Source organism: Cebus imitator, unplaced genomic scaffold (genome assembly GCF_001604975.1).
Source record: "Cebus imitator isolate Cc_AM_T3 unplaced genomic scaffold, Cebus_imitator-1.0 Scaffold369, whole genome shotgun sequence".
In the NCBI taxonomy this organism is placed as follows: Eukaryota; Metazoa; Chordata; class Mammalia; order Primates; family Cebidae; genus Cebus; species Cebus imitator.
The window spans coordinates 1,345,400-1,367,813 of NW_016107684.1; the positions used below are offsets into that span (position 1 = coordinate 1,345,400).

Here is a 22,414-nt window from a genome sequence, read left to right on the forward strand (position 1 = left end):
CTATAAGGAATATGTTTCAAAGAGAAAGTTGTTAACTTTAAAGAACACATAACAATCATGAATTTAAATGTCATTGCATATGGTGGCTACTTTTGTAAAATAAAGCAGATGAACATAAACCTGTTTTCTAAGCAGATCTTGTATTGATTAAATGGCAATCCAATAATAAGTTGTCATCCATGACAAGTATTTATTCCATACTTCAAAACACATTTATTATCTATTATGTGCACACACGTATCTCAATTTAAATTTATTTCAAGAACTCCTAAATTAAAACTCCTAAAACTACAGTATCTAAGCACTATTACAAAGTGTATATGAAATTATACATAAATTGAACAGCAAAAATTAAATAAAACTTTCCCTCCACACTTTTTCTACTACTACTACTAATGAAGAACCTCCCAAACAATGAGGAAAATTTTAGATGACTCCTGTAGATGTGAATAGAATCTGCCAAGAATAAGAATCTACTGGGATCCAGAATTTCCCAGGGTGTCTTTTCTGAACCTATTGTAGCCTATTGCCTCTAAAGCGTGAGTGTGTGTGTGTGCGCGCACACACACACATTTATAAATTTAAAAAATCTATCATATTAGTAGAGCATAAACACTATAAATTCTATTCAAAGAGACAATTTCAAAAATGATAAAATTTGCAAATATAAAATAAAAGTTCGAATCTTTTCTTGCAACTCTCTGGAATTTATACACCCTACTTTGGTAACTACAGCTTTAGAAGGCATAAAATTATAACAAAAGTCTAAATATGAGTATGCTATGACATATAATTTGAATTAACAGCTATTGGTCTGGATAATAATGTCCTTTTTTCTCAAATATTTCTTCGTTTAAATGATAGACCATATATGGGCACCATAATATTAATAAAAATCTCTTACAAAACATATGCATCCTGAATTAAAATTTTTATCCCATGAGAGAGTAAAAATCTTCCAGTTTCAGACAGAATTAGGTAGTCAGGCATGTTTTCATAGGCACAGTGTTTGCAGAACAAAAAAAATCCAGTACCTTTAGAGTCTTTAATCCTTCACCATAGGTCCCTCACTCTGAGAGCTAAAAGAATTTCCTTCTTAAACATTTGTTACTTGCATGATTCTTGGAAACATTTTAGGTTTTGATACCTGCTAGAAGTTGCCAAAACAAATTTACTATTACATTCTCAAAAGCATACACATTTAGTGCCTAAAATATCACTTAAAACTCTTTCAATTTTCCTAGACTTAAAATGTGGCTGATGACACCAACTGGCAATCACTTTAAATTCCTAAATTTCTAGAAATTCAAATACTGTAGTCATTATAGGAAATATGCCAAATGTTTGCATGCTCTGTGGGTACCATAAATGTCATTAGATTTCTAACAAACTCAAAGGACATCAGGTCCAGGTTTGCCCAGTGCAGTCTCACAGTTTACATCTGTGAACCCAGCATTATCTTCAATAGCAACTTTCAAAAGTGCTGGTTTATAGGCAAAATAATATGGTCACTCTAAACAGGTAATATTTATTTACTTATTTTTGAGACTGGATCTCACTCTGTCACCCAGGGCTCACTGTTGCCTCAATCTCCTGGGCTCAATCAATCCTCCCACCTCAGCCTCCCAGGTAGCTGACACTATAGGCAAGCACCACCATGCCTGGCTAGTGTTTGTATTTTTTGTAGAGACATGGTTTTGCCATGTTTCTTAGGCTGGTCTTGAACTCCTGGGATCAAGTGATCCACCCGCCCCAGCCTCCCAAAGTATGGGATTACAGGCGTGAGCCACAGCACTAGGAAAAATTTTTTAAAAATATACAGACCTGTAATTAATTATCTGTGCCTCTCCAACAGAGTAAGAAATATGAAAAATCCCTATTATTACCTTTCTGCACAGCCAATGGGAGTTCTTGAAGTTTCCAGACTGACCAAGAGTCAATTTTCATGTTAATCATGTTCTTTCTTGATCTTTGTCGTTTTAAAGCTTCTTCAGCTTCTGCCCGGTCAGTTTCTAGACTTTTAATAAGTTGAATGGCCTCAGACAGCAATGTTTCCATTTTCTGCTTTAACTCTGGACACTTCTCATCTTAAACAGAAATATGTATTCACATTTGTTTATCAAACAATCAGTAAGCTGGATGATGGGAACATGGGTCTTAGTTGCATTATTTTTTCAATATATATTTAATAAGAGAACGTTAGAAAAATGAATTAGCTTTTTAAAGGCAGTTTTATTATAATACAAACATAAGATTGATTATAAACTTTTAAGACCTATTTTTAATGAACACCTTATACAATAATTACAATAACTAAATCTCAACTAATATTTTCAGGTATATCATTTTATCTGAAGGAAAAAACACATGTGCTATTAGTAAGCTGTACTATAGAGCTTTATTATAAAATTGTGTTTGTATTTCCTCCTATTCTATAAGGAAACATATCATAATGATTACATCAAGTAAATACTGAATAATCATAGATGGTTTCTAGAAACAAGACATATTCTTCAATCGCATCCAGTAAGAACTTCTCTACTTAGCTTTCCCAGGAATTCACTGGAATTTTGAAACTCTATTTATCCCCTTGTAATACTAAATTAATTCTCAATTAATTCCTTTAATGAGAGAGATTTGTGATTCCTGGTTCACAGTTCTGGAATGATGTGGCTTATTGTTAACAAAATTATTACCGTGGATACTCATTTGACCATTTATGAAAGAAATGTGTACAGAGCCTATTCTGTTCCAAGGAATATGCACACAGTCTTTGCTGGAGATAAGAAAGTAAAGAAGACAGACATGAGTCCTATCCTTGTAGCATTTATGCCTATAAACACTGACTTTTGCCAAAGTGTTATATAAACACATAAATACAAAGTGTTAAGAGACAAGGCCACCAAAGAACTGTGGCTAGAGGAAAAATAGCTAAACTGCATCAGGAAGAAAGAAAACTAAGACATTTCTTTTTTGTGTTGCTTTTGGACAATAAAGACAATGATTTTCTGCTAGATGGGAGTATTAAATGATGATTATAAGTACAAGTTCAGCAGTCACACAGTTGCTATTTTTAACTGATTGTACTTGTCAAAGAAATCCAGCATTCTGTCTCAGAAGCATTCTTATAAAACGTATTTCCCTATTTTAATGCATAAAAATAATTTTGTATAAACTGGTCCTTTATTTGGTGTCTTTGAATCTTTGTTTTCTTTTATCAAATTCTACCACATCTTGAATACTTTACATCGTCTTTTTTAAAATGAGAACATATTCACTCAACACTATGTTCTCTAGCCAATTTATGATTCACTTTATAATCAATTACAATAACAAGATTTCAGTCTGAAATTCATGCATAAGTTAATACCACTTATAAAGTACTTCTGATTGAATATATATGTGTTTTAGCAAAGGTGTTCATTACGTTTCTAGAAGCTTTTATATTATCTAAATAATAAATTCTAAAACAAATGTTGTATGTGTAACTTGGGATGCCTCAAATTCATTGTATATAAGATCTCATTTTTTTTTCTTGAGTGCCATCTAAGTTTTATGGTTTCATATCACTGTTCTAAGCAACTATCTGCAATTTTTTAGCATAAACCCTTAATTACAATAAAACTTCCTCATCCTGCTATTGTTCTGTTTTAGACCTCAAATGCACATATTGACAGTAAACATAACTATAGTTAATTGCACAGTAGTTGTAATTGTTAATATATCTATTTTTTCTCTCAGCATTTGTTAACATGAAAATTTGGTAAGTAATGATTAAGATCTCCATCTTCACTGTAGGCACAAATAATGTAAAAGAAAACAGTAAAAACAAAGCTTTGCTAGGAATAAAATCTTTGAAAAACAAATATTCTTGCTTTTAAAAAGTCATGAGTTTATTAGTTAGCCTTCACTCAAGGATTTAGCAATTATTTATGGTGAGAGAAGAGGAGCTGCTACATAAAATCTCAATAATATATTTAAATACACTGAAATAGTGTTAACACAAATTTTACACCAGTATATAAAATATTATACATTTTATAAATTGTGATAAGAATATTTATGACAACATAAATATATACTGGAGCTGCAATGTTCAATGTGGTAATCATCGTCCACATGCAACCACTGACATTTATATGTAACTTAATTCAAATTAAACTTAAAAACTAAATTCCTCAGTCTCACTAGCCACATTTCAAGTGTTCAACACCTGTATGTAGCTAGTAGCTACTCTGTTGGACAGTAGAGACATAGAACACTGATTATCACAGAAAGTTCTATTGGGCAACACTAAACTATGATTAGCATCTTGAGAAGTGGACATCTATCATTATATACTCAGCACCTCAACAAGTATTTGGTATATAACAGTCACTAATAAATATATGTTGAATGAATGCTTAATCAAATGGTATAGAAAACTATTTTGTCTATTAGACTCTCATAATAATTATAAAATTCTTAAACATGATTATTGTGACAATTAGAAATATATTAAATGAAGTCAATAAGCTTTTAAATATAATTACAGTTATTCAAGTAGAAGGAACAACTTTACCTCTTTCTTCTGGTTTGGCCTCTTTTACTGGTATAGCTATACTCCAATCTTCTTTCAGGTCTTTTGTGGAAGAAGTTCTGCTCCTACATAATGGAAAAGAAGCAAACAGTAAAGGAGGAAGTACTTAAAATTAGTAAATCAAATTATAGATTATGCACTTCCTTTGAATTTTAAAGATTTGTGGTGAAACTTACTATACAAGATAATCTTACTAGATAGGAGACTAATATAGCAAAATTCTTATAGGTGATGGGATTTACGCTTAACGGTAAATTAAAATTAGTTACATATGACCCAAAATTTCTTCAGAATATATTAAAGCTGCAATTTGTTTTTTAAGAAATTGGTCTTTCCTAGAGAGTGCTTCTATAAGACAAAGGGTATTCTGTGAGAATAATTTGTATGAGCTATTTCTATAATTTCAGTTCAGTAGTTTCTGGGGGACCAATGTAAATTACAATGAGTAAAAATACTATTTCAGATAATAAACTTTTAGAAAAATATCTAAATTCAAATGTTATTTTCTTTCTAGAATCTATATATTGGAAAATACAAATATAGAACATTGATTATTACAGAAAGTTCTACTGGATAACACTAAACTGTAGTGTCTTCGGAGGCGACTATAAATTAAAATGTTACTTCCTTTCTAGCTAAAGTTCTATATGTTGAATAATAAACTATTTCTCTGTATTTCTCTGGTCTGATTCTAGAATTCTAAACTAGCCTTCACTATATTTTTTAAACAGTGTTTTTTCTCTAATGAAATTTACAAGAAAATTGGTATCAACAAAGCAGAAAATTTCTTTTTGAAATTTTTATTAAATTATTTTTATTAAATAAGTATTCTAAATTAATTTAAGAAATGGTATGCATACCAAAAATTATAAAAATAGTATAATCTATATTTGTTTATTCTTCAGAAAGCACATAGAATAGTCTAATGATATTTCAATTCTTATAAAATTAGTCAGAATTTTACATTCAGCTTTAGTTACCTGAAATTATTTTCAATATATTTTACTATCATTTTATATTTATAACAGCTACAAATTATTTTTCTTGTCATTGTCCCACAATTTATTTAGGTAAGTATGTCTATTCCAAAGTCAGAAATACATTTATTATATTTTCTTCCTTTAGTGTTCATATTTATTTCAAAATATTTTTATTGTAAAGTGTATTTTTTTCATTTGTTTTCTTTTAAAAAATTGAAAAATAATTGTTCCAGCATCAACTATTAAATAATACTTACACTTCTGGCTTTTAATGCCATTTACATGATATAGTAAATTATTATACATAATTAGATTATTTTGTGTATTATCTTCCAAAGTTCACTTAATTCTTGGATCAGTAAACCTCTATGCTAATTTTGCTATTTTTTTTGAGGCAAAAGTCTCATAACATAATATTAAATGTTTGAAACTGTAAACTTCAGTGGCATTTAATATATTCACAACATTGTCCAACTATCATCCCATCTAATTCCAATATATTTTCATCACTCTAAAAGAACATACCCTACTTATGAAGCAGTCTCTCCCCTTTCTTCAACCCACTGTTCCATAGTAATGACTAATCTGCTCTCTTTGTGGATGTACTTTTATGAATATTTCGAAATCATACAAGTGACCTTTTGTGACTTTAACTTAGCATAATAGTTTCAAGATTTCTTCATGTTGCAGTATGCAGAAGATATTTATTTCTTTTGATGGTGGAATAATATTCCATTGTGTATATACAACACATTATTAATCCATTGAGGGATTTGGGGATTGTGTCCACCTTTTGGCTATTGTGACTATAGATGTCATACACATTTGTAAATGAGGTTTTTTTTTAATATGTTTTGAATTCTTTTGGATATATATCTTGCAGTCAAATTGCTGAGTGACAGATAATTCTAGTTTTGAGGAGCCAACAACCTGCTTCTCAGTGTCTAAACCATTTTATATTCACATCAGCAATATATAAGCATCCTAAGACTGAAGAAAAGTGGAAAGAGTGGGGATCCTTGTTTTGCTCCCGATCTTAAGAGGAAAACTTTTCACCATCAGGTATAATGTAAACTAAGGGCTTTTCATAAATATTCTTTATTATGTTTAATAGGTTGCTTACAATCTAGTTTTATGAAAGGTGTGGGCTTTCGTCACATGTTTTCCTCACCAACTGAGATGTTCATATAGGTTTTCCCTTTTATTTTACTAATATGGGTTATTATGTTAACTAATTTTTGTACGCTAAATCACTCTTACATTTCTAGGGTAAATCTCACTGGTCATGATGTATAATTCTACTAAATGCATTGCTGAACTCAGGTTGCTAGGATTTTACAGAGGATTTTGTCATAGATTTTTGTTTGTTTGCTTTGTTTTGTTGCCCAGGCTGACATACAGTGGCATAATCCAGTTCACCATAAACTTGACCTCCTGGGATCAAGCAACGCTCCAACCTCAGCCTCTGGAGTAGGTAAGACTACTGGCATGTGCCACCACACCTGGCTGATTTTTTCATTGTTGTTGCCTGTTTGTAGAAATGGAGTTGACTATATTGCCTAGGCTTCTTTCTAACTTCTGGGCTCCAGTGATACTATGCCTTGGCCTCCCAAAGTACTTTGATTACAGGTGTGAGCTACTGTGCCTGGCCTGTCATGTATATTCATGTATAGTCTATAGTTTGCTTGTGATGCCTTTGTCTGGTTTCATTATCAGGTTATTGCTGGGCTCATAGGGTGACTTAGAAATTATTCCCCTCTCTTCTATTTTTTTGGAAGAGTTTAAGAAGGACTGATGTTCTTTCAGTGTTTTGGTAGAATTTACCAGTGAAGCCATCTGGTCCTGAGATTTTTTTTTGTTGGGCAAGTTTTTGATTATTGATTAAATCACTTTATTTGTCATAGATCTCTTCAGGATTTCTACTTCTTCCTGAAACAGTTTTAGTAGTTTATGTGTTTTTAGGAATTAGTCCCTTTCATCTTCATTATTTAATTTGTTGGTATACATTTTTTCCTAGAATCCTCTTATAAGTCTTTTTATTTCTGTAGAATCTGTTGTAATGTCCCAGTTTTATATTGTTTTAGTTAATTTGTAATTGAGTCTTCTTTTTATTTTTGGTTAGTTTAGCTAAAGGTTTGTGAATTCTGTTGCTGTTTTCAAAAAAACAACTTTTGTTTTAATTGATTCTATGCACTGTTTTTCTATTCCGTTTCATTTATTTCTACTTTAACCTTTATTTCCTTCCTTTTGCTAACTTTGGGTTTAGCATACTCCTCTTCTTCTCCTTCCTTAAGGTATAAAGTTACATTACTGGATTTGAAATCATCTTTTTAAATGTAAGCATTTATAGTGGTAAATTTGCCACTGAGTACTACTTTTGCTGCATTTTGTAAGTTTAAATACATTGTGTTTCCGTTTTCAGTCACCAAGGTGTTTTCTAATTTTTCCTGTGACTGCTGCTTTGACCTATTGGTTTGTAAAACATGATTTGTTTAGTTTCCACATATATGGGAAATTTCCAGGTTTTCTTCTGTTAATGATTTCCAGTTTCACACTATTGGGTCAGAAAAGATACCATGTAGAATTTTGACCTTTTTAGTTTCAATGAGATTTACTTTGTGTCATAATGTATAATCTATCCTGAAGAATATTCAATGTGCACATGAGAAGAATGTGTTTTCTGCTGTTTTTAAGTGGAGCATGCTATATAAACTGATTAGGTCTAGTTGGTTCATGTTATTCAAGTCTATTTATTGATCCTCTGCTTAGTGCTTTTATCCATTATTGAAAGTGGGATATTAAATTCTCACTGTCTTATTGTAGAACTATTTTTCCCTTCTATTCTGTTAGTATACATGTCGTGTTTTGAGGTTATATTGTTAGGTGTGTTATATTTATAGTTTATATATCTTCTTGGTGGAATATATCTTGCTACACTTTTATCAGAGTAGCAAGTCTTCTTTGTCTTCTGTAACAAGCTTGATTAAAGCCTATTTTGTGTGACATTGGTATAGTCACCCCAGCTCTCTTTTTCTTACTATTTGCATGGAATATGGCTTTTCATCTTTCTACTTTTAACCGACTTATGTATCTGTATCTCAGATGAGACTCAGAATATAGTTGGATTATCTATTTTTATCCATTCTACCATGCTCTACCTTTCAATTGGAGAGTTTAATCCATTTACATATAAGGTAATTTGTGATAAGGGTTTATTTTTGCCATTTTGCTATTCATTTTCTATATTATTTTTATATTTTCTTATTCCTCAACTCCTCCATAACTGCCTTCTTTTGTAACTAGTTGATTTTTTTCCTGTGTATTGTTTAGTTTCCCTCTTCTTTGTTTTCCTGTATTTTTAAAAATAGAATCTGTCTTAGTGGTTAACCTGAGGATTTCAATTAATATCTTAACTCTATAAAAATTGGATTAAAATCAATTTAGCTTTAATAGTATATCTATCTGTTTATATAAAAAGAACTCTGTTCCTTTACATCTCTGCCCCTCCTCTTGTAGTGTCATTTTCACAAATTACATAGTTATCTATTTTATGTTCATTAGTAGAAGTTTATAATCATGGATTTAATTATAAGTAAGAATAGGAATTACAAAACAAAAATACAATTATACTGGATTTTACATTTACCTTTGTAGTTACCTTTATTATTTTTTATTATTTTATCATATGGCTTCAAGTTACTCTCTAGTGTTCTTCCATTTCAGCCTAAAAGGCTACTTACACAATTTCTTATAGAACCAGTCTGCTAGTGACATACCCTTTTTGTTTAACTGACAATGTCTTAATTTCTCCTTTATTTTTGAAGGATACTTTTGGTGGATTTAGAATTCTTTATTGACAGTTTTTTTTCCCCCTCTGGCATTTGAATATGTCACCCCACTGTGTTCTGACTTCCATAGTTCCTAATGAAAAGTGCACTGTCAATCTTACTGAGGGCCCCGGGTACATGACAAGTTGCTTATCTTGTGCTGCTTTCAAGATCCTCTTTGTCCCAGGCATTTGACAAGTTGACTAAAATGTATATAGGTGTGGATCTTTGGACTTGACTCTATTTGGAGTTCATTGAGTTTAACAGATGCATGGATTTAAGTTTTTCATCAAGTTAGAAGTTTTTCAAACAGTGTTTCTTTAAACAGCTTTTTTGTCTGCTTTCCCTTTCTTATCATACTTTTTGACTGCTATTATGCTTAATATTAACTGCTATTAAGCCCTTGGGTTTATTATGTACTTTTCATTTTTCTTTGTTCTCTTGTCTTTCTTGTTTCTTAGACAAGATAATCTCTATTACATCATCAAGTGCACTGATTATTCTGACTGCTCAAAGCTGCTACCGAACACTTCTAGTGAACGTTTTAATTTCAGTTAGTTTATTTTTCAGCTCCAGAATTTATTTATTTATTTATTTATTTTTTTGAAAGACAGAGTCTAACTCTGTCACCCAGACTGGAGTGCAGTGGCACCATCTTTGCTCTCTGCAACCTCCACGTCCTGGGTTTAAGCAATTCTACTACCTCAGCCTTCTGAATAGCTGGGACTACAGGTGCATGCCACCATGCTCAGCTAATTTTTACATAGCTTTTAGTAAAGATGGGTTTTCACTATATTGGCCAGGCTGGTCTTGAACCCCTGACCTCGTGATCCACCCACCTCAGCCTCCCAAAGTGCTGGGATTACAAGTGTGAGCTACTACGTGCAGCCTAGAATTTTTATTTGGTTAATTTTTATAATTTATCTTATTGATATATTATATTTGTTGAAACATCACTTTTCTGCTTTTAGTTATTTGTTCATGGTTTCCTTTATCTCTTTGAATATATTTAAGACAATTGATTTAAGACCTTTGTCCAATAAGTCTGAATTTTGCATTCCCTTGAGAATAATTTATGTTAATTTACCCTTTCTTACTGTGAATGAGCCAAACTTTCTTTTCTTTTCATTCTTCATATTTATTTTTTGGAAAATGAATATTTTAATGTGAAATTAAAACCAGATTATGTTCCATTCCCTCTACTGGATTTCCTTTTACTGTCTGTAGTGGGTTACTGTTTGTTTAGTAAGTCTTCTAAACACTCTTTTATAATGCCTGTATTCTTTGTCATGTGTTATCACTGAAATCTATTTCCTTAGGTTATTGGTGAGCTAGTGTTTTGTCTGAATTCACTTAGATGGCTGGCAACAAAAGAAAGAAACAAGAAAAACAATACTCTCCCAATTTTAGCATATTTGGTCTGTGTTAGGGTAATCCTTCCAGGCACATTCAGGTTGTTTACAACCCTGACTCTGCCATGGATTTTTGCCTGTGCAGATCCTAAAGGTCAGCCAGAAGTAAGATTAGGATCTTCTCAGGTCTTTTTAGAACATTTTTCCAGCCCTCTGTGTTCTTTCAAATCTCCAGTATATTGAGAGATTATCCTTCATGAATCTATCACTTTTTCCAAACCATTTTTTCACAGGAATTTTGCTCTGGTTAGTGCTTGTCGCAGCTGTTATCTATAGCCTCAGCCTTCTGTGACAAGTATATGCCTTTAAATGCTTTAGCAAACACTGTCTGTAAGTAGCCCCAGCCTTATGATTGCTCCAAATCAGGCAAAATAAAGGCAAGTCCTTATGCTAGTCTCTCAGGGAACTATCAAACACAATTCTTTGAGAATGATGTTCCTATTATTCCCTCTGGCACTAGGAATCTGAACCACAGGTGTGCACTGCTCTATTCATATCTGCCACCAATCTGAAGGCTGGAGATTGCTGAGCAGGTAAATTACAATGCCACAGTACTCTCTTAATGCAATGCAACAGCTTCCTTCTTCATTAAATTTTCCCCTGGTGGTTATTAATTTTTTACTGGATTTCAAATTTCTGCAAAAGTTGATTCAGACCAATTTTTTTTTTTTTTTTTGCAAACTTTATAGTTGTTTTTGTGGAGGGATGCCACTCTGGAGATCCTTATTTTGCCATTATCAGTGACGTCCTAATTCTCATATTTTAAAAAATGTATTTTAATATCTAAAGTGAAAAATCTTGCATTCAATTTTCTATTTCTTTTGAAGTTACACTGGATTATAGCAGATGATTGAAATTATGACATTAAAAATAAAATAGTTTTAGAAGCATGAAATTTTCTTACCATTCTTCAAAAGAAGTTTCAAACTGTCAAAACAAAAGATCTCAATAAAAATCAAATATTAAACATATTAAGAAACAGTGAATAAATTTCACTTAAACTTGTCAATTCTCTACATATCTCAACTTCACTATATTTTTGTTTACTTATACTCTCTGTTTTGTAAACCAAAAATAAAATTCTCAGCCCCCCAACTGACCAGGTCCCCCAACTCTTGGCCAAGAAGACCCAAAAGAAACCTAAAAAACTTAAGGACATGATGGGAAAGGGAATCAGATATGTTTCATTATAACCTCCTCCCTTTGTAATCCAGTCACAACTGACCAGCATTAAAATTAAAACAGAAATCTTAAGATGAACAAAAAAGATTTTTTGTGCAATAAGATACCAAATTCCCACCTGATTCTGATATAGCAATACATGACAGATAACAGGCTTTAAAATAAATAAAAGTATTTCACTCCAAAACATATTTATTCGACATGTTCTGAAATGTTCTTGCAAAGCCATCTCTTGTGGCAGAAATTTGCATTCTATAGAGAGAATCCCTTTCCCTTACTAGGTCCTTGTTAGTGAGTCTGACACCTTTTAAGGTCTGATAAGAGACATTCACCATCTATTCTCTGTGAAGCCTGCTACCTGGAGGCTTTATCTAGATGACAAGAACTTTGGCTTTTTTTTTTTTTTTAATTCTGAATTCAAAAATTTAGGCAAGTCTTATATCTTTCAACCAATTACCAATCAGGAAACCTGCACTGGCCTATGACCTGGAAGACTGCATTTCAAGTTATCCCACCGTTCCAGGACTAAACAATGTATAACTTGCACATATTGATTTATGTCTTTCCCTGTAACTTCTGCCTCCCTAAAATGTATAAAATCAAGCTGTAACCAAACCACCTTGGGCACATGTTCTTGGGACCTTCTGAGGTTGTCATGGACCACAGTCCCTAACCTTGGCAAAATAAACCTCTAAATTGATTAAGATCTGTCTCACAAACTTACTGGTTTACAGTTGTTACCCAAGAAGTATATTAATTCTCCTATCTATTCACATTGTTTTATTCTTAACCCCACCTAATCGTTCTGGCGTTTGTCTCTGTGATTCTAAATCTTACACATTCATCAAGGAACACTTCAAATGCTATGTATTCCCAAAAGACTTTTCTAACAATCAGAAGTACATGACATCTACTGAATTTTAATGTTATCAATGAGTGGTGAATACAAAATTATATGTGAGTTCACATACTTAGTTTTCCATAATAATATGTCTTTTCTGGATTATAAAGTCATTAGTAGGGAATATTTCCTACAGATATATTCTAAGAGTATCTTGGGCTGTACAAGTCATAAATTATCAAAAATGCAAAACCAGAATGTTAACAGGTTTTACAGATTATCTCTAATTCAAGGTTTTTATTTGGCATATATGATTACTTCTCTCTAGTTCCCATATCCTACCAAAATCTGAAAAAAAAGATTTTATGATATATATATATGTGTATATATACACACACACATTCACATGCATGCATACATACATACAGTTATGTCTCACTTAGTGACAGTGACACATTCTCAGAAATGCATTGCTAAGCAATTCTGTCATTGTGCAAACATCATACAGTCTATACAAACCTCAGTGGTATAGCCAACTACATACTTAGAGTATATGGTATAGCATATTCCTCCTAGGCCACAAACCTGCACAGTGTGTTACCATACTGAATACTGTAGACAACTATAGCACAATGTATTTGTGTATCTAATCATATAGAAACAGAAAATGTACAGTAAAAATAAAATATTGTAATCTCATGAGACCACTGTGTATGCAGCAAATTACTATATTAATTTCCTCATTGTCCCCATTGCCTCATACAAAATCCCTTCATCTGAACTGGTTTTGGGATTTGTTGTACTGCTGGAATTTTCTTGTGCTGATAGTATAATAGATTCACTGAAATCTAAAAAACAAAAAAAAAGACTAAATTCATATACATAATAAAAAACTGATTAATTCAATTATGTTTAAAATCCCAATAGATTTCTTCACATAATATGGCAAGCTTATTCTAAAATTTATATGGAAGAGCAGTGTATCAAGAATACCCAATGAACTCTAAAAAGGTAAAAAGAACTACTATATCAGATACCAAAACATATTATGACTCATGTAAATGAGTGAAACTAGATACTGACATAGGGAGGTAAAATTGACCAGTGGGATGGAAGGGACCAGAAATAGGTAAAATCATATATGAAACTTTGATGTATGATGGATATGGTATGGCTGATTTATAGGAAATGAATAGATTTGAAATAAAATCATTGGGTAGAAAACTAATTTTCCTTATTTAAAAAAGTAAAATTAGCTATGTATTCCATTCATATGCAAAAAAAGAAAATTTCACTTTGTTGAGCAAATCTCCAAGGAGAAGCTAAAATTTTAGAAGCTATAAGATGAAACTGTTGTATGATTGTGGTATGGACTTTTTTTTTAAGAAAACACAATTCACTTAAGAGCCAAAGAAAAATAATAAATTTAATCACATTAAAATTAATTAAGTAAAAGGACAACTCACAAACTGAGATAAATTGTTTACAACACATACAACTTTCTAAAGGTAACAAGTTCCTACAAGTCAATAAGAAAACACAAGTAAACCCAAAAGAAAATGTCAAAAGATAAATTGGCATTTTGCAGGGAAGAGAATATAAATTCAGTGAACATGTTAATAGATTCTAAACTAATTAATAATCAGGAAAATGCTATTCCTCGATTAGAGAAACTGGCACTCACAATCCTGAATAATGCAGAAACCTACATGATGTTGATTTATATGACAGTTATAAGAAGCCATTTGAAGTTGAAGTATCACAAGAGAGTCAGGGGAAAATTGGTTAAGAGGCATTTCAATGAATTGTGATATAATTATCCAAAACTTTCAAAGTCCTCAACAAGTGAGTAATAATTAATATTCTCAGTTTGATCTTCTTTATAGCTCAACAGAAAAGCATTTATTTTATAAAGATAAAAAATATTATTCCAAATTTTTGAAGCAGAGTGGAATTTCATATGAAAAACTGTTTTAAGGTAATATACCAAAACATTGCCTTAGCAACATTGTTTAGAAGTAAGTAACAAAGAAAAAATTAAAAAATTATTTTAATCAGCCTTTGATCTGATGTGTGGAGGCAAAATTTCAGGTACCTAGCATTTAAATACTATTTATTCAGGATACTGAAATGGTTAAAATAGAGAAGTCCTATAATTCCAGAGAAACAGTCAAAGCTTTACATTTAAAACTGCCTATCTGAAATATCTGGACAAATTTTAAAAGTCTCTCAAAGTCACATTAATCACTATTTTAAATAAAATTCCTGATTACAATTAAGCTTAGAGTTTCACCAGTCATAAATATTTGTGGTACGTAGATATTTTGATTAAAATATCTAATATAATCAATTATATCAAACTAAACACAAGATCCCAAACAATTCTTATCTCTGATTTTATCAAAATAGCAAAGGAAATCAAAGATGGAGGGGAACTAAAATTGCCTGATTGGATGTAGTTTAAAATATTACTATATTATAGGGGAAATGAAACACTTCATGTAGTTACAGCCCTAAGCCACACTGCCCACAAACTTTGTCATGATAAATCTAACATTTTCATTGACCTTTTTTATTCAACTCTATATTTTTACTGGAAATTATTACCAAATATTTAAATACTGAAATGCTACTGTTGAGACAAAAAGCATTCAAAAACCTTCTATTTTCCACTGTAAAAATAAGAAAATAACCTTATGTTAGAAATATTTTTTAAAATGAACAATAACAAGTGCTAGTAAGGATGTGAAGAAATTAGAACCTATTTATATTGCTGGTGGGAATTTAAAATAGTTGGGCTATGGAAAATGATTTGACGGTTTCTCAGTAAGCTAAATATAGAATCATATTACACAGCAGTTCCACTCCTAGGTAGATACTCAAAAGAACTGAAAACAGGTACTTAAACAAATCCTTGTGTTATATAGTATATAATTAAATAATATATAATGCACGCATGTTCATAGTAGCCCTATGTACTATAGACAAAGGTGGAAACAACCCAAATGAATATCAACTGATGGACAGATACCAACTGTAGTATATATACACAATAGAATATTATTCAGCTATAACAAAGTAATGATATATGCTACAATGTGGAGGGACTGCCAGTATTATTACAAGTGAAAAAACATAGGTCACATATGTATGATTTTATTTATACCAAATATCAAGAATAAATACAGCTATCAAAATTGAAAATGAAAAGGGAAAATTATCTCTATTTGCAGATGACATGATCCTATAAGTAGAAAACCTCAACAATGCTACACAAAAATCCTATTATAAAGAATAAATGAATTCAGTAAAGTTGCAAGATAAAAAAATCAATGTATAAAAATTAGTAGCACTTTTACATTTGAATAATGATCTATCTGAAGAAGAAATTAGGAAAATAATCCCATTTATAATAGCATAAAATACCTAGGAATAAGTCTAATCAAGTAGCTGAAAGATGTGCCCACTGAAACTATAAAACATTAATGAAAGAAATTGAGCATGATTCAAATAAATGAATAAATATGTGTTCGCAAATGGGAAGAATTAATATTGCTAAAATAATCATAGTACTCCAAGCAATATATAGATTTAATGCCATCCCTATCAAAATTCCAATGACTATTTTCACAGAAATAGAAAAAATTCTAAAATTAGTATGGAATCATAAAAAACATCAAAAGTCCAAAACAATACTAAGTAAAAAAAAGTAATGTTGGAGGCATCATACTTCCTGATTTAAAATTATATTACAAAGCTATTTTAACCAAAACAGTATGGTCCTGGCATAAAAACAAAAGCATAGACCAATGGAATAGAATAGAGAGTTCAGAAATAAGTTAAAACATAGATGGACAACTAATTTTTGACAAGGGCATCAAAAGGACACAATGAGGAAAGAACAGTCTCTTTAATGAATGATGCAGGGAAAACTGAATTTCTATTAGCAACGGGATGAAATTAGACCTTATCTTAAACAATACACAAAAACCAATTCAAAATAGATTAAAAAAAAAAAATTTAAGGCCAGAAGCCATAAAACTTCTAGAAGAGAACATAGAGGAAAAGCTCCTTGACATTGGTCTTGACAACAACTTTTGGGAATCACACCAAAAGCTCAGACTACAAAGACAAAAATATATAAATGGAACTGGACCAAACCAAAAAACAATAATAATAACAACAAAATGAAAAGGCCAGCTACATACTGGGAAAAAACTAATTGCACACCACATATCTGATAAGGAGTTAATATGCAAAATGTAAAAAGGAACTCTTAAAACTCATTAACAAAGACCAAATAAACTGATTTAAAAATGGGCAAAGGACACGAAGACATGTATCTTCAAAAAATACATAAATGGCCAAAAATCATGCAAAAAAGGACACAACATCTCTAATCATCAAGGAAATGCAAATTTAAATCACTGTGAGGTATCACCTCACACACATAAGGATGACTACTATAAAAAAGACAAGACATAAATTTTGGTGAGCGTATGGCAAAAGGAGAGCCCTAGTACACTGTTGGTGGGAAGGTGGAATGGTACAGCCATTATAGAAAATAGTATGGAAGTTCCTAAAGAGATTAAAAATAGGACTACCACATGACCTAGCAATTCCTCTTTTGAGTATAAAGGAGATGAAAGCACCAGCTCATAAAGATATCCTGACACCCATGTTCACTGCAGCATTGTTCATAATAGCCAAGATATGGAAACAACCTGAATGTTCAACAACGAATAAATGAATAAAGAAAATGTAGGAGGTGTGTCTGTGTCTGTGTGTATGTGCACACACACTGTATGTGTATAATGCATGTGTATATGTTTATGTGTGTATGTTTCTGAATATGTACACATATATATATATATATATTTAATATTCAGCTTTATAAAAAATGGAGATCCTATCATTTGCCACAACATGAATGGACCTGGAAGACATTATACTAAAGGAAATAAGGCAGACACAGAAAGAAAAATGTTGCATGACTTCACTTATATGTGGAACGTATTTTTTTTTTTAAGGAGTTCAAATACACAGGTAGAGAATGAAACAGTGGTTACCACAGGTGGGAGTCAGGAAGAGGAAATGCAGAGATGTAGGTCAGAGGATGAAGTCTAGAGTAAAACATGACGAGTAAAGTTAATAAAATTGTATTATATTAGGGATTTTTGTTAAATAAGAAGATATTTGCTGCTCTTGTTACAAGGATGAGTCACTATGTGAAAACTATGAGACTAACAAAGAGGTATGTTAGTCATCTTCACTGTAGTAACCATTGTTCTCCTATACTATCTATATGTGTCTGTCTATATGTATCCCATAAAATCATGTTGTAACCTCAAATAAACACACTAAAATTTATTTCAAAAGAAAGAAAGTGGATTGGTGGTTGCAAGACTTGGATTAAGAAGGGAATTTGGAGTAAATTCTTAATGGATATGGGGTTTTATTCTGGAGTAGTGAAGATGCTTTGGAGCTAAATCTTGGTGGTGATTACACATTATGTAAACTAAATGTTACTGAGTTGCTCACTTAAAAATGGTTAATTTTATGCTATGTGAATTGCATCTCAATTTTTAAAATTGCTTAGGAAGTCTGAGTAATTTATAAACTTTAATTAATAAATGTATCAATATTGCTTCACTAATTATAGCAAAGATACCATACTAAATGTGAGATATTTTTAAAAAACTGGATTCAAATATACATGAACTCCCTATGCTATCTTCTCAATTGTTCTGTAAGTCTAAAATATTCTAAAAGATAAATTTTATTGTACAAAAGCAAAGTGGAGGAACATAAAACATAATTATATAATTAAAAGAAAATATATTTTAATAAAGCAAATAAAGCAAAATAATGTGGCTGGCGCTTTGGGGGCAAGGAAGTAAACCACATCAGATTAATATGAAACCTCAATGTTTTCATTAGAATTGTGGAATCTTGGACTAAAAACCAAGAGACAGTTTAAAATGCAAAGAAGTTTCTGATCTCTCAACCTGTAAGAAGCAAGAAGTTTAAGATAGGAACTCAGGTCCATTTTCTATACACATGAAAGTATCTATAGAGCCAGGAGTTCAGAGAGTAAATCAAAGAGCCAGTGAGAACCACAGACCAGGAAATGATTCACAATGAGAAGAACTGGGTTCTAATATAAAAAAAAAAAAAAAAAAAAAAAACATTCATTGGTCCTAGATTTGGAGAACCTGACACCAAATGCCAATAAAATGCAGAACTGTATGGATCAGTGAAAGCCCTGTGTCTTTACTCCTCCCCTTTTTGAATAAGGGGTTTATTGTGATTATTCTGCCCCTTTTTCACTGTGTAAACTAAGCTGCAGGAGTAGTATTTAACTTGTCCCTTTAGTTCATAGATCTATGGGTCAAAAGAAGTTGCACCCAAGAAACTTCATCTGTATCAGATCTATTACAGAATGTGATTACGCATCTTCATGATATCATAATGATATAAAATTGTTTGGGAAAGAGGTTATTGTAGTTTGCATTTGGGGGGCAGTATTCATCATGTGGCAATGGACTGACTGATAGATTGCTTCATAAATTGTCCCCATAGAATCTTGTCTCCTGGCATCCACATCTTCTCTAGTAATTTCCTGCATTAACAGTGGGACTGACTGTGTGTTTTGCTTTGGCCAGCAGGACTTCAGCATACATGACACAAGCAAAGCTTTGTTAAGCACTTGTCTGTTGAGGTCTGTCCTCTGGAAAGGTGCTCTAACAGTCAACAGCCATGTGAGTGAGACCATTTTAATCATTATTCCTAGTTGTGTTACCAGATGAGTGTATCCACATGATTTGCCCCAGGCAAAAAGCAGCAAAATTGCCCAGCTGAGTCCAGGACAAATTGCTGAATGGTAACCATATAAATGTTTGTATTCTAGTCACAAAATATTGGAGTACATGTGTATATGTATGTATGTGTGTGTGTACCAATAGATAACAGAAAAAAAAAGATAAATGGTTATTTTGCTTAAAGTATTTTCATTAGTATAATAAGGAAAAATTCTAGATTGCAAAGAATAAATGAGTGATTGGGAGATGTGGAATTAAATATACTAAATATAGGCAACTTTCAGATGCTATGTGAATGGAGAATGAAAAAAAGAGATATTTAAAGTCTGTATAGAATTTTTAAATGTTCTTAAAAATAGGAGATACAGGAGTATCTTTAATGTGGACAAGAGTTAAGAAAAAAGGGAGCTCTGAAAGACAGTGAGCTGAGAGAAGACACAACTGATGGAACAAGATCCTTGCAAAAGCAGAAGATGCAATGCAGTGAGGAAAATAGCTCTAGGTGGATAGGGAACCAAAGGAATAATATTTGTGGGATGCTCATAGACGAGATAACAATAGTTTGAGGCATTTCTGTTGTAGCTCTTATTTTCTTTGCAAAGAAAGAAATGAATGAGTTGTGAGGTAGATAATTTAGAGGATTGAACAATAAAAGATTGGAGTAGCCACTATAGACTGCTAGAAGAGTTTCAGTTGACAAACGATCATTTCAGAGCACTATAAAATGTACAATTGAGGTTTGGGGCTATGGTCACATAATATCTTAAATTTTGTGTCATGTTCTCCAGTATCATTCAGCAGACCAGGGGTGGGAGTGGAGACGGCAGATAATCAGAGATACTTGGGGTTGGCATTTTGTCAGACTAGAAGGATGACAGGATAAAATGTAAAGGACAAAATATTCTAGCTGATGAATGTTTAAAGAAATGAATTGAATAGGCAAGAAAGTAAAGGAAAGTAGGAACCATAGAACAGGAAACAGTAGATATATCAGGGTTTGAAGTGCCTGTAAGTTTCAAGTAAAATACAATAGAACTAATAGAATGAGAGAACTCAAAGTATGAGAAACTTAGTAAAGAGTCAGGTGTTAAATGTTAGGTTTCAGAGTTAAAAAATAGATATGAAGTAGTATAAACAGAGCCAAGTTTTCCAATGAGAATGACAAACATTTTAACTTTCATGTCTTTGGTCTTAATAGCTACACACTGTTAAGGACACGATGTTATGGCACAGTGCTGAATGGAATGTGCTTGGAGCTCCAATACACCTGGTCTGGATGCTGGCTCTGCCACTGACATTGGATCTCAGGGGAAATCAATCTCTGAAATCATTTCCCTCATTTGTAACTGGAAATAATGGCAGTTTCTATCTCATAAGGTTTTAACAAGAATTCAATGAGATTCTGAATATTGTGTTTAATGAGTCTATATTTGGTAAGCATTTTATAAATATTAGCTTTATTATCATTGTTGATGCTATTAATTTTGTACAATATATTGTTGATATTTTAAAGAATGTTTTTTGAATACTTTCTCTCTGTGCTGTTCTTTTAAATTGTAGTAGCATCCTAATGATTGATATTGATTAAAGAAAGAGGAAAATTTTAATTCTGTAGAGTTCACTCCAAATTAAATAAAACTATCTACAGCCTAGGTAGTCTAGGAGAATAAGGTAGAGGAAAAAATAAAACAGAATCTTCTATTTGTATGAGAAGATATCCAGGTGATTGTTTTCAGCATTGTCTGATGTTTCCAGATTCTTTGCAAAAATAAAATAGGGAAAACTCTCATAGTAGCTCCACTCTGAAAAGTTTTTCTTTCAAGATTCAAATCCCAATTAAACTGGAGTGGATAGAAAAGTCTGTGGCAGATGCATTGCTGCTAACCACAGGCTTCACAGTGTTCTGATGACATTGGAAATCACTATGGACAGCAAATTGTAAAAGATTGATCTTTCACTCATTTCATGTATTTCATACCCAGGGTAGATGTAACCTTTACAATTACTTAGAGAATTTTATCTAGCGGGCCTGACATGGTGGCTCATGCTTGTAATCCTAACTTTTTGGGAGGCCCTGGAGGGAGGATTATTTGAGACCAGTAGTTCAAGACCAGCATAGCCAACATAGTGAGACCTCAGCAGGAGGTGTTTAAGTAAATTTACACTTGGCAAATACCCCTTTCTCTTTTGCTTGTTGCTGGAAGCTTCATTGGCCAGCCTGTCCTTAACCATTTCACCAAACTTTTCTAAAAATTAGAGTCATAAGACATGAGATTTGAGTAATTTAGAGAGATAATTAAGCCAGTTGCCTGCTGTGATCCCTAAAATTAAAATCCAAAGGAATTCAGATGATCTGCAACTCAAAATAAGAATTTTGTACAATTCCTGATGGAGATATATATATACACATGTAATAACAGTTTACTGAGATAATTTACATAGCTTAGAGTTCACCAATATATACAAATCCATGGTTTCTGAATGTATTTACAGAGTTGTATAACCATTATCATAATCACAGGTGACCGCAAATTATATGTAATTGGGGTGAAGGCTCCAGCTGGTAATCACCAAGCATTGTTCCTCTGCCTTGCTTTGCCCTCTGCCTAACCCCTGGAAACTGGTGAAAGGGTATAGTCCTACTGTTCCCCCAACACCAGATATGTTATCAGGCAGGCCTGGGACTGTAGGAGATGAATGAGTATATATTCATATATATGTATATACAGATACATTTACAGACAGAAAAATGTGCTGCCTCTCAAAGTTACA

General features: G+C 32.1%; 1 protein-coding gene across 1 annotated transcript in view; it reads right to left on the reverse strand.

Moving 5' to 3' along the window:
- The window catches only part of CCDC178 (coiled-coil domain containing 178), a 477,354-nt gene that overhangs the window by 378,075 nt on the left and 76,865 nt on the right, over window positions 1-22,414 (reverse strand). Inside the window, exons 6-8 of the mRNA XM_017507137.2 lie at window positions 11,703-11,725; window positions 4,562-4,644; window positions 1,887-2,087 (exon numbers count right to left, since the gene is read on the reverse strand). Coding sequence (XP_017362626.1) covers window positions 1,887-2,087; window positions 4,562-4,644; window positions 11,703-11,725 — 307 coding nt within the window. The remainder of the gene's footprint in view (window positions 1-1,886; window positions 2,088-4,561; window positions 4,645-11,702; window positions 11,726-22,414) is intronic.